The following is a 14,073-nucleotide window of genomic DNA, read 5'->3' on the forward strand; positions in this document are numbered from 1 at the left end:
TTAATTAAACAGAGAAGCTGAGTGAAAATAATGAGATGGTGGCCAGGTTTCTAGAAACAGCTCTGCTTTGAGAACAAGACTTGTTTGATGAGTTACTTTTGTCAATAAGGCCATCTTGCATGGTGCTTCTTCAACCCTGACATGATTATTACACAAATACATGTATCACAGCAACACAGTGTAGCCCACCAAAATAGATAATTGTATGTTAACTAAAACCACAAAAAACCTTGAAAACAAAACCCACCCAGAAACTAAAGACCATTAAAACTGCAAGTAGTTTCTTTCTAATTGTGTTTTTTATATGGCTCTTCCCACTGAGATAACTACCTTCAGGGTAGCTATTTCCATTTCATCACTATATTCCCAGTGAGTAACACAGTGGCACATAGTAGGGACATAATGAAATCAGTCAGTATGGCTGTAGCCACTGAGAATGACTCAAGGGTGGGCCCTTACGTGGAATCTGAGGGAGAAGTGTGATCATATGCACTTATAAATTGCTTTTTTTGAATCTTATCTGGGCGTATTTTGACTCTTTGAATACAGGGTAGACAATGAAAAATCACATACTGTATCAGAAGCTTTATGGATTGATTCTTGTTTCGAGTTTTATCTTTCTTTCAGGTAAGAAAATACATTTTTTATTCTCCCTCCCAACATATAGAAGGTTCTAGAAATCAACTATTAGAAAAAATATTATCACTGAAGATTTACTGGCTGCCTCCTACTGGTCAATATAGCTTTAGGACATGCTAGAGTTTCAGTGTACAAATGTATTCATTAAGTATTTTATGTGAATGAAGGCAAACTGGCCTCAAGCAAAAACTAGCTTGGACTACTGTCTTTGATGTTTTCGGAAATGCCATTTGGTAGTCAACATACCCCTAATGGAACATTTAGGTTTTCTTTTGGACTGTTTCCTCTCATGCATAATGCTTTATTTAAAACTTCCTGATGCCATCTTTCTGTATCCTGTATATGTTTATGAAAATAATAATAGAATATAGATAAGGAAACTGAGGTGTGCTGAAATCTCTTAACTGATTGATAGTGACACATGGGTGTATGTCTAGAAGGGTTTGTACCTTACACTCTGTGACGGAGGAGTGGAGAAACTGTTCCTCCATTGAAGTTAAATAGGTGACAGGCAGTTGACTGAAGTAGCCAGCAATTTGAAGAATGAAGATTTTCTTGAAATATAGCAATCTCATCCATATGAAGTAAGCTCAGTTGATAACATTGTTCATTTAGCAAATCAACCCTTAGTTGAAAGGTCATACATGCCAGTGACCGACAATTCTGGATGAAACTAACCTGGGGTTTAATCTGAACAATGCTCGGATTTCAGAGCTAATTTCTGGAAAAATACATCACCATCACCATCAATAGCAAACACCGCCTAGCTCCTTGCTGCATGCAGGGCCTGATGGGAAACCACATTTCTTATAATAAAGGTTGAAATGGGACCTGCAGGGCACAGTGGCAACTTTGTCACTTGGCATTACCTACCTGCTAAGATGTTGATTTATCTTTCCCCAGCCTGCTTCCCTGAGGCAAGAAGCTTTTTTTTTCTTCTATTTTCTTATCCAAAATCTACACCACAGATCTTGTTACGTAAGTTAGGCATTTGGTACACATGTGCTTATTTTATACATCAACTCAGTTTGAAGTTATAAAACTTTAGAACTCTGTTTGGTGGTGATGTATATTACACAAACCTTTCTGAGTTTTATGTGACGGGGCATGGAGCATGGAATAGCATGAACTAAGAACAGAGCAATATAGGAGTCTAATGTAGTCATGGCATGAAAAATATAAGAAATGTGGTATAGAAGAGCATGTACCAAGTTTTTGAGTAATGTCCTTAGTCAAAATTATGACATGTGCACAAGGTTTTAAATTTATGCAATTCACTTTAAAGCATTATGAGTTTGTTCAGAATGTTTACATCTCAAATTCATGAATCCAGGCAATAATTCTGGATTTAGATTATCAAACTAGTAAGTACAACTGTTCTTCAATTGGTGAGCAATGCATTACTTTCTTCCTGGAAAAAATTTTTGTTTTTGAAATCATGATATAACTAAGGTTCAGTTCTCTTCAAGTTCTTGACGAGTCACCAGCCTCCTAACTGTGAGGGTCATTGTGGGGGAGAGATTAAGGGCAGATCAAGCAGAGAGTGACTCAGAAATGCTTCAACTGGATGGGTTGACAGTGGAGCAAACTGTGTTCATAGAACAATACCAAGGGTAGGCAAGAAGAAAACACCTGTCGTAAACTCCAAGAGGTAAGAGCAGGAACAACAGGAAGGGACAAATGGTAGGCTTGGGGGTCAAGTAGTCACAGGATGTAGCAAGAGGTAAAGTATAAGGCATGAACGGGTAGAAAGAAGACCTAGGAGTTAAGTTTCCCCTGCTGTTTTAGTTGGCTTGGGCTACTGTGACTGAATGTTTTAAACAACACCTCTTTATTTCTCATCTTTGTAGAGTATGGGAGATTCAAGGTCAAGATGTCAGCTAATTTTACTACTAGTGAAAGCTCTCCTCCTGTCTTTCAAATGGACCTTCTCCCAAAGTCCTCACAAGGCTGAGAAGGAGAGAAAGAGAAAGGGAGAGAGAGAGGAAGAGAGGGCAGGCTCGATGTAACAGGACAAGCTTTGCTATATAGAGTGTGTTATAGGCCAGGTTGGTTGTTCACACCTTTAATCCCAACACTCAGGAGGCAGAGGCAGGAGGATCTCTATGAGTTCAAGGCCAGCCTAGTCTACATAGTGAGAGTTCTAGGACAGCCAGGACTACATAAAGAGACCCTGTTTCTAAAACAAACAAACCAAAAAACAAAACAAAACAAAAACACCCAAAATACCAAAAACGCAACAACAAGAGTGTTTTATGATTTGTTTGTTAATATAGGTAGAGTGTTGTTATTGTAGTCCACACAGGCCTTAAACTCATGATCTTCCCGACTTAGCCTCTCAAGTGCTGGGATTATAGGCGTGTAGCACTATGCCTTCCTTGTAATGTGTTTTAGAGTATTCTTGATGAATGGAAGAATGGTTGACTTCTTTGACATAATCACATGGCATTGAAGCTCAATATTTGGTACCCTTGAATCTTTTACTCTTATACTGAGTAGTTAATTTGGGCTGGAATCAACTTTATTAATGTCCTTACATATACAGAGACAACTTGACCAGGGGTCTTTTGACACAGGAAGGCCCTAGAACTATGTCAAAAAATGTGGCCAAGCCATACTTGGTCAGAGAATGCCAGGATGTGGTTAGAATCAGTTAAGGAAACTTCCTCTGAAAGGCATTTGTGTAGTCATGGTAAGATTACCGCCCCCCCCCCATTTTTTGAAGAGCTCATTTGTTGAGAAAGGCGAAGTGGAGGATGAAGTTTGAGTAGGCATTGCAAATTTCCTTGTAAACTCCAGAGCTGACCTGTACAATGTGGTGAATACTTACAACACATGACTCTTTAACTCAATCTATTAAAATAAAAGTAACACAAGTCACATGCTGAGTACTCAGCTCCTAAAGGTGACTAGTGGCTACTATATAGACGAGTGCCAAGAAATAACACCTCTGACATCACAAAAAGGGACTCTGCTGTTCTGTAGGTTGTGGGAACTGGTCCTTTGACAAATGACACAGAACACAGGTTTACAGAAATGTAATTTCCATCCCATAAAGTACACCAATTTAAAAGTACAATTCAATGATTTTTAGTGTGTTTACAAAGTTGTGCACTCATCACTACTATCTAATTTCAGAGAGTTTTCATCATCCTCAAAGAAAGCTCAAACTCTATATTCATCTCCTTCCCCCCCCCCCCAAGTTAGACCTTGGCAAGCACAGGTCTGCCTTCTTTCTCTCTGAGTTGGCCTCTTAAGAAAATTTCATTTAAGTCATACAGTATTTGACCTTTTGTGATCAGTTTTCTTCACTTAACGTATTTTTTTCGGGATTCACCCATGTGCCATTTATCCTTCATTCATTCCTCTTTATTGTTAAACAATATTTACTTTTATCAATATACCTTGGAGTTTCCCATCTGTCAGTTAATACATATTTAAGTTTGTTTTTACTTTTTGGCTAGTGTGAATAATGCTGCTGTGAGCATTTGTATGCAGGTTTTTTAATGGACATATGCTTTCATTTCTTTTGGGAGTGTGCTCAGGAGTGAAATTGCTGACTCATATGATAACTTTATGACTAATATTTTGAGAAGCTTCTAGGCTATTTTTCAAAGAAATGTAAAGCTGCTTTGCTTTACATCCTTGCTAGCAGTATGTGAGGGATCTGATTTCTCTACACATTTGCCAATTCTTGTTGCTATCTTGTGATTATAGCCATCTTAGTGGCATAAAGTGATATATTACTGTGGTTTTGTGTCTTCCTATGATGTAGATTGTCTTTCATGTGTTGTAATAGGATGATATTTCTTTAGAAAGGGTCTTGCTTTATAGTACAGGCTAGCCTACGATACTGTGTATCCTAGGCTGATCAAGGGATCATGATCTTACTGCTCCAGCCTCCAGAGTACTGCCACTTTCACAACATACCACTAGAACAAACCACAAGTTTTTGCTGGCTTGCTTATTTGTTTTGTAATTCTGGGGATTGAACACAGGGCCTTCCACATATTAGGTAAGTGCTTTATCACTGAGCTACTTGCCTGCCCCAGACATTTTATCTGTCAATATTCAGAGCTCCTGGACTGCAAAAATTACACCTTTCAGATTTTGCTGAGTATATTTTTTTAGTTTGAAATTTTCAAATACATGTTTTCCTTAGTGGACATAGTCACAGTGCTTTTGGAGCCACTATATTACACATAGGAAAGGCTAACATGGTAGAATGTTTTTGAGGGACTGAGCATTCCATTTAAGTTGGTTAAAAACCACTTATATTTCTCCAGGCTAATAGATAATAGAATTTTCATTTATCAGCTGTGAAAATGTTAATGGGGAAATTTCATAGCTTGAAAAGTAGGTCTTAAATGCTGGGTTCCCCCTGTTGGCCTTGCAGATAGAGCTAGATACCAGCCTAGAGTTTTATTATGTATGGGACCTATTATCCCCACAGCATAGAAACTTTGGTGGGGAGGCAGAGGTCCTAGTAAACTTACTGTCAGGTAGTAATCTTCATTCTTTTCCCATAGGTTCTCTGTACATCATTGACCCATGCTGCATCCTTCTCTTTCTACATCCATATTCAATCCATTGAGTCTAGCTTATGCCACTTCTATTTCCCAAATCTCTTTTCCTTTATATATATCGTGTGTGTGTGTGTGTGTGTGTGTGTGTGTGTGTGTGTGTGTGTGTGTGCGTTGTGTTGTGTGTTCCTCCCTTCTTTGACATGGTCTGGCCACCATGATCTCCATTCAATGGCCTCCCAAGTGGAATCTCTGTTCCCACTATAGTAAGTTTTCATTGCAGCAGCCAGAATGATTTTTCAATATATCAGTTCAAACCATGTTGTTCTTTTACTCAAAACTTTCCATGAAGCTCCTATTACGGACTACAATCCAAACCCTAAAAGACATGGCCCGATCTGGTACCTTGCTGCCTTTTGGGTCTCATTTTCCACCATGCTTCCCCACTGTCTTACTCTCGATATGGTGGCTTCTTGGTGTTCCTTGAAAATGCAAGTGCAGTCTACTAAAAGACTTCTCTGCATGCATTTACCCATGTCGGAGTTACCACTCACCCTCCATCTTTGTAACCCTAGTTCACCGATGACTAAACTAGCTCTTCATCAGAGAAGCTTTTAACTAGCTTGTCAACTGTAGACATTCCTATTCCCCTCATTTCTGATTTTCCCATTATCTAGCTCATCAGCCTGTTAATTTCGCTCCGAGCACTTCGCACAATTTGTAATTATTTTATTTACTTGCTTATTGACTGCCTCTATCCTCGCAGTGTAATCTAACAAGGCCAGAGACCTTTTGTGTCACATTCACCATATGACTGTGCTCTAATACTGACATAAAGCAGATTAATTTTCTGAAGGGCTTCTGTATTTATAAGTAAGGTGAATTATTTTGTTGGATGAGCAGTGGGAAGTGTTGTTAGTGGGTGGCAGATAGCAACTCTGATTCTCTGCGGCTATTCACACTGTGGCCATGATGTTGCAGGTAACAGAGACCCTATGCATTATCAGGCTCAAAAAGTTATGAGTTTGCTAACCACGGATCTGGTCTACAAATGCTTCAGAATATCAGTTAGTAAGAATTTATGATAGTAAGAGCTCTTCCCCTCCCTTTGATGAGTGGGTAGTGGTCTTTGCCATTTAAGATGCATGGAGTGCCCTTTGCAGAATGCTCACCCAAGAGTGGTCAAATTCTGTAAACTATTAACAATAGAAACATTTTTATTGTTGTTATTTTGCATTGCTAGGATGGAAACCAGGGCCTTGTGTATACTAGGAAAACCCTCTCCCAATTACCTCTGTCCTTAGCATCTCTCTAAAGTACAAACATGCCCATCTTCTTGGATGGGCTCTTTCTCCCAGGACTACTCTGCCTTCTCTGATGGGTTATGTTTCCAGCTTTGCTGCATTACTTCACTCCAACACTGACTTATAGTTGTTGCTCAATTATCACCACTGTTTGCTAACGTCATTTTTCAGAGCGCTTCTGGATTTATGAGTAAGGAATACATTTACTGAGTGAGACATGGACTTTGAATCCAATATTTTGTTGGGCTTTGAGCACTTTATAGTATTGTCAGTTGAATCATGCCTTCCCCAAATTTATATGTTGAAGTCCTAACATTCAATACCTCAAAATATGATATTGTTTAGAAATAAGGTTATTGTGAATGTGATTTATTAAGATGTCATCATACTGGGGCAGTGAGCTCCCAATGCAATATGAAAATCTTTATTAAAAGGAGAGATTTGGATCTAGACATGCACACAGGGAAAAGACCATGTAAAACTAAAGACACATACTGGGGTGATTTGTCTGTAGGTCCACAAACACTAAGGTATTAACTACAAACCACCAGAAATGAAGAGAGAGCCATGGGAAGGATTTCTCCTGGGCACTCCTTAGATGAAACCACATTTGCCAACACTTTGACCTTGACTGTTAGTCTACAAAACTTTGAGATAGTAGATTTACATTGTTTAAGCTATCTAATTTGTGGTGCATTGTTATGGTAGTGTAGACAAATTAATAACACAGTCACTGGTGTTCTGTTGGACTGATTAGCTTAGACATCTTCAGTCAAAAAGAAGGAAGCAGATGCTCTAATGCCTGCATCCCAGGGAGCAGACCATGCCTCCAATGCTTGATCATAGGAGAACCCCATTTGTTCTCTCCTCTAAAACGATGTCAGCTAGTACACCTGGAACCCCAGTCACCATTCTTTACGCCACTTGAACATGTTAAGAGAAAAAGTTTGCAAAGAAAGAGGACAAAAGTTAGCACAGAATGCACCCAAAGATCATTTAGTAGTATTGTCAGCTTAAATACATTATTTGGATCATCTGTCTTTTAGAGTTCGAAACATTTTATTCATGTATTTAAAAACTAATTCTATTAATATATTTTTCCTTTGGGAGTCTGGTAGGGAGAAACAAGGGCACAAGTTCAGGATAGTCACATTTTCTGGATTCTATGTCCATATCCCGGTACTGATGTAAAACAGACAGCTCTCCACTTGCCTACCTGTCCTCATGTAACTCTGTCTTCTAAAATAAGGCAAACCACATATGAAGTAAACAGATACAAAAGACCTACCTGCCAATGAAATGGGACCCCAACACCTCATATTATGTACAAATTTGAACATAAAAAATGAATGCAAGACTTAAATGCAGGAACCATGCAGGTAACCCTTTTAGAGGCAAACACAGGATCAAAACTTCAGGGCCTGGGATTTAGTAATGAATGCTTAGAAATGATACCAAAATCACAAACAATAATAGCAAAAACAAAGTAGACAAGTTGGATTTAATCAACACAAAACTTTTATGTATCCAAAGACATTATTGGGATAACAACCAGAATGAGAGACTGTATCTGCAGATCATGTCTGATAAGGGTCTACTATCCATAAGACTAAAGAATGCTTAGTTTAATTTCAACTACCCAATTAAATATGGTCAGAGGACTTAATAGATATTTCTCTAAAGAAGAGATGGAAGTAGCTGAGAAGAATATGAAGAAATACCCCATGTTATTAGTCATTAGGGAAGTGCAAATCAAAACCACAATGAGATATTATTTTATACTTCTGATTTAATAATAGTAATAATCAATAATAATAATAATAAATAATAATAACTCAAGTGCTAGTGAGGATGTGGAGAAACTTGAACTCTTATACATTGCTAGGAGAAATGTAAAGTGCATTTTGGAAAATGGTTATTTTGGAAAATAGTTTCATTGTTTATGTTAAATATAATTACTGTTTATATTAATTTGGATGTTTATATTAAACATAAAATTATTATATGACCCAGTAATTCCAAAAGAAATAAAAATGTTCTGAACCAAAATGAATGGCATACAATAATCATGCTGGTGTAAGCCTGTAATCCCAGCATATGAGAAGCTGAGGCAGGAGGATCATGAGTTCAAGGCCAGTCAGGGCTGTGTGTAGAGACCCTGTCTCAAAACAAACAAACAAAAACAAAACCACAATGAATAGCATGGAACGAACTGAAGCAAAATGAACGACACAGAAAGAATTGAAAACACTTTATTGAAACAAAATGAGTGCTAACCATCATAAAAACACTGTTTCTAACAGGTAAAGATGAAACAAGCTGACAGATGTTAGTAATGAAGAAAACTTAATATCCACGTAATGGGATGCTATTTAGCCATGAAAAAAAATAGGGTACCCGTCCATGTTCCAATATGTTAAATAGAGAAAGCTAGATATAAGAAGCCACATACTGCATTCCTGTGATAAAATACCCAGACAGAAACAACTTAATGGAGGAAAGGGTTTGTTTGGCTTACAATTCCAAGCCACAGTTCATCATTTTGGGGAAGTCAAGACAGGGACTCAAGCATCCAGTCATATCATATCCAGTCAGAAAGCAGAAACAAATGCATCTTTGCTAACTGCCTGCTTTTTACTGCTGGCTTCCTCCGGCCTAGTGGTGCTAGGTGGTGCTGTCCAGAATGGGCTGGGTCTTCCTACATCAAGCAACAACTAGATAATTCCTTAATTGAGAAACTTCCCAGGTGAATCTAGGTTGTGGCAAGTTGAGGTTTAAAACTAACTAGCCAACTGAGTAGGCAAATCCACAGAGATAGAAAACAGCTTACAAGTTACCAGGAATCTAGGGCGGGGCAAACATAGACAGACTCACTGCTTAATGGGTGCCAGTTCTCTTTTGGGATGCAGAAACTATTCTGGAACTAGATAATGATTATGGTTATATACTAATTCAAACATGCTAAATGCCACTGAGATTATATACTTGAAAATGGTGAATTTTCCAGTAGAAATAAAATGATGCCTGGTGCTTCTTGGGATGAAAGCATAGGTATTTTAATCAGGCTTCTGATGAGTTTTTCTTAAAGTAGAACATGCTTATGCTATAATGTTAAGTGAAAAAAGCAAGGAGCCCAGAACAAGCAAAACCCACACATAGAGAAAAAAGTCAGAGGAAATACATCAACACATTATCATCTGTGTCTTGGTGATAGAGCTCTCTAGCTGACCTTGGTCTCATCTTTTCATTTTCTGATGACTTTTACTATTCCTTTAAAACAACACATACAGGCTTAGAGAGATGGCTCAGTGGTTAAGAGCACTTGGTGCTCTTCCAGAGGACTTGAGTTCAATTCCCAGCACCGAAATGGTGGCTCACAACCACCTGTAACTCCAGTACCAGGGGTTGCATGCCCTCTTCTGATCTCTGCAGGCATGTGCATGCAAAATATTCACACATTTAACATTTTTAGAAATTAAAAAACACATGAAGTCTCACTATTGTGATGGAAAAAAAAAACCCTTTATGTAGGAAAAATAGCAAATAGAATTTAGAGTAAAAGGAAAGAGTACATAGAGGTAAATAGACACAGAGGATCTCAAATCAAGAGAGAACACACTTTGGGGAGCAATCATGCAATGTGGACTTGAGAATTGCCAGGGAACAGGTGGCAGCATCCAAGCAGACATCTGCAATGGATAGCAAAATCATATGCAAAGACACAAGTGGCCTTTTAAGCATGCCCTTGAGAGGCCCACTGGAGAAGGCTTGCTTAACCAAACAGAAGGGCTAAAGCCCTCTTCCCTTTGTCATAGTCCTACCTCCTCAGAGCCCTGCCAGAGGCTGGAGATTGCAAAAGGGCTCAGAGAGGGTACAGAGGAAGTTGCAGAAGAAAGAGGTTTCTACTGATGACACCGGCAAATATTGCAGTTGACATTTACATAGCACTTCACAGTTTATAAACATTCTCACACCAATAACCTAAATGTTAGTATTGCATCATCTTTTATGATGCACCCCTCCCCCTGGTCTGGTAATTAGTATTTCCATCTTACCATGGGAAAAGGAAGCATAAAGAAGTAACAGGAATTTATTTGTTTAACATTTGCATAGCACTCACTGTCTGCCAGAAACTGTCCCGAGAGCTTTACATGCACTTGTAGTGGGTAGCCATTCCAGCTTTGATCTGTAAGTTCCAACCCCCATTGAGACTTCGGCAACTGTCACGCCTAGAAGGCGGGGCGAAAGGAGGCGCCTGGGGACCCGAGATCTGGATCGGCTGGCGCTCTCTCTGTTGCGGGACCCTGGACTAGAGAGGTGGACCAAGCAGAGCTCCAGAGAACACCGCTGGACTGCGATACACCTTCCCCAGACTCCGCGACCTACCTATCCCTTAATTTGTAAGTTACGCCATTAAATAAATCTCCTTTTATCTACGTGGAGTGGCCTTAATAATTTCACCAATATCTGGCGCCCAACGTGGGGCACGAACCCACGACCCTGAGATTAAGAGTCTCATGCTCTACCGACTGAAAGGGGGAGATGTAGTGGGTAGCCATTCCAGCTTTGATCTGTAAGTTCCAACCCCCATTGAGACTTCGGCAACTGTCACGCCTAGAAGGCGGGGCGAAAGGAGGCGCCTGGGGACCCGAGATCTGGATCGGCTGGCGCTCTCTCTGTTGCGGGACCCTGGACTAGAGAGGTGGACCAAGCAGAGCTCCAGAGAACACCGCTGGACTGCGATACACCTTCCCCAGACTCCGCGACCTACCTATCCCTTAATTTGTAAGTTACGCCATTAAATAAATCTCCTTTTATCTACGTGGAGTGGCCTTAATAATTTCACCAATATGCACTAATTGCCCCATCCAAGGGGCTAGGAGAAGAAAGAACTGGGACACGAGTCTAGCATTTTTGACTCTACACCACACTATTCTCTCATTTAAGTGAAGTTTATCTTTATCTACAGAATCCCAAGTAAAGCCAATAAATCCACAAATGGTTCTCTCTCTCTCTCTCTCTCTCTCTCTCTCTCTCTCTCTCTCTCTCTCTCTCTCTCTTTCTCTCTTTCTCTCTCACCTATCCATCCATTCATTAAACCAACCATCTACCTCTATTTTCCTTATTATAAGTGACCATGATTGTTATTTAAAATATGAAGATATTAATGAAATAAGTAGCATAGAAAATAAAAATCCCCCAGAATCACAATTTAGATAATCGTTTTTAAATTAATGTGTGTTCTTTCAGATTTTTTAATACTTTTTTTTGAGACAGGGTCTCACTATGTGGCTCTGGACTGCTTGGAACTTGCTATGTAGATCATGCCTGCCTTAAACTTAGAGAGAACTACTTGGTTATGCCTCTTGAGTGCTGGGATTAAAGGCATGTGCCACCATGTACTATATATATGCTTGAGTCCCATTTCACAAACTACTCAGCCTTGAAAAAATCTCTCTGTGACTACATGAGTCTACCTTATGTGTTTTCACACTCTGTTGTAGAGAGAGAGAGCAATATTCCCAAGCATTACTAGTCATCTCTTGATATACTCAGAGACTTAAAATTTTCTTCATTAGCAATAATGCTTCAATAGATATCCTTGAAGATCTGAGTAACTCTTGAGAATAAGTGACCATTGAGTGCTCAGCCCTAAACAGGGTATCTGTGTAACCCACTTCAAGTCCCAGGGAACATTGTGGATGAGAGGATGGAAATGATAAGGGAGCTAGAGGATCGGCATTTAGCTTTGTCTTCTGCATATGATGTGACCCATGTAATCATGAACACACAGCAGCTGTGATTACCTGCATAAGGCCGATACAAAGAAGGTCGGAAGAAAGGAGGAACATGGGAGTAGGAAGGAGACTAGTCGGAAAAAAGGGGGTTGACGGGAATGGGGAGGGGTTGAAACAGGGTACTGAGGGTGAATGTGATCACAGTGCACTATATACAAGTATGAAGTTGTTCAAACGAAAAACTTCCAACAGAACCACAATATATCCTTGTACTTGCATCTCTGAAAGTCTGTCTCTGTGTTTATGTACATTTGTCTAGAATAAACTGATGGAACTGGAATTTCAAGGTCAAAAGTATATGCACAATTATACACAATAAAAATTGTCACAGACATTCACAAATTGATCTTCAAAAACGCTTCTTAATTGGTCCTCCCACTTGCAGCATGTAAGAATGACTCATTTCCCCACAGGCTTGTCAATACTAGGTATTCTCAACTTGTGAAAAATTCAGCAGTTTAGAGCAGGGCATTGTAGCACATACTTGTATTCCCAACACAGTGAGGGGTGAGGTAGAGCCAGGAGGATCATGAGTTTGAGGCCAGCCTGGGCTACATAGTAAGTTCCCAGGACAGCTTGGTCTGTATACCAAGACCCTATCTCAGAAGAGAATAGTTTTTTTTTTTTTTTTTTTTTTTTTGGTTTTTCGAGACAGGGTTTCTCTGTGTAGCTTTGCGCCTTTCCTGGAACTCACTCTGTAGCCCAGGCTGGCCTCGAACTCACAGAGATCCGCCTGCCTCTGCCTCCCGAGTGCTGGGATTAAAGGCGTGGGCCACCACTGTCCGGCAAGAATAGTTTTTAAAAAACTGGTCTACTAGAGAGAAATAGTACACCATTCTTTTAATATGTTTGAAAATAGGGAAACAATATACTTTTTTATATTATTAATCTTTATATTTCTGACTTTGTAAATTGATCATTTCTTTCATTTGATAACTAGTTTATATAAGTGAAGTGAAGAGAGAAGAGGCCCTCAGGGACTATGTAAGATTATGATGTATTCTTTTTAAAGGGCTAAATAAACCCTTGAGATTTATTCCCACCATAAACTGCATTCTTAAATGTTGTATTTGATGTCATTTTATTGAGCTGAACAGAAAAACATTGTTAACCAACAATAACAACAACTGATAACTGGACTTCATGGTGATTATCATCTTCTAGGTTTAATGATTTATTAGCCACATGATGATAAGATAATATAATGGCATAAGCTGGTGACAGTAGGAGTTCTGGCATGTTGGTGCAGTGCATATGTGTGTCTGTGTGCACATCCAAGTTGAGAATATGTGTGTGTGTACACACATGCAAGCTGAGGAAGTGTGGAAGTGTGTGTGGACAGTAATGTACATATGAGTCTCTGCTTTAGAGGATGTTAAGTATGGGAATGAAAAGAGAGGGAGAACATTGTATGGCCAGAAAATGTCTGGAGACTCTCATTTGGCATCATCTCTAAGAAGCAGGAAAGTGGTTTCCTCTGTCAGCCTCTGTAATGCACTGTCATAGCTATCACTGTTTCAGACTGGTGGTCCTGATATTCCCACTATAAACTGGTAGATATGGGATATAACTGCATTATGCCATGAAACTTTTGGGTTTGGCTTGGGCTGTGTGGGGACTGGAACTAGGTTGATGTTGGAAGCTCTTCAGATATTTGTGTGTTAGCCTGGGACTCCAAGGCTTGTAATGGTGACTATACTCTCACCCAATAGTGTCTTATGACATAGGGGCATGCTTGCTTTCAATTTTCACACATATTGTAAAGTCGCTTGTCAAAATACTGTACCACAGCTTGAAACAGGCTCAGGA

The 14,073-nt window shown here is 39.4% G+C and overlaps 1 protein-coding gene across 1 annotated transcript in view; it reads left to right on the forward strand.

The window, feature by feature from the left end:
• Positions 1–557: 557 nt before the first annotated feature.
• Adgrg4 (adhesion G protein-coupled receptor G4) overlaps positions 558–14,073 on the forward strand; it is a 109,860-nt gene continuing 96,344 nt past the window's right edge. The window contains exon 1 of the mRNA XM_052747287.1: positions 558–627. Within this exon, the coding sequence (XP_052603247.1) occupies positions 558–627 (70 nt within the window). The remainder of the gene's footprint in view (positions 628–14,073) is intronic.

This window comes from Peromyscus californicus, unplaced genomic scaffold, assembly GCF_007827085.1.
Source record: "Peromyscus californicus insignis strain IS unplaced genomic scaffold, ASM782708v3 Scaffold_10__1_contigs__length_136768540, whole genome shotgun sequence".
Classification (NCBI taxonomy): Eukaryota; Metazoa; Chordata; class Mammalia; order Rodentia; family Cricetidae; genus Peromyscus; species Peromyscus californicus.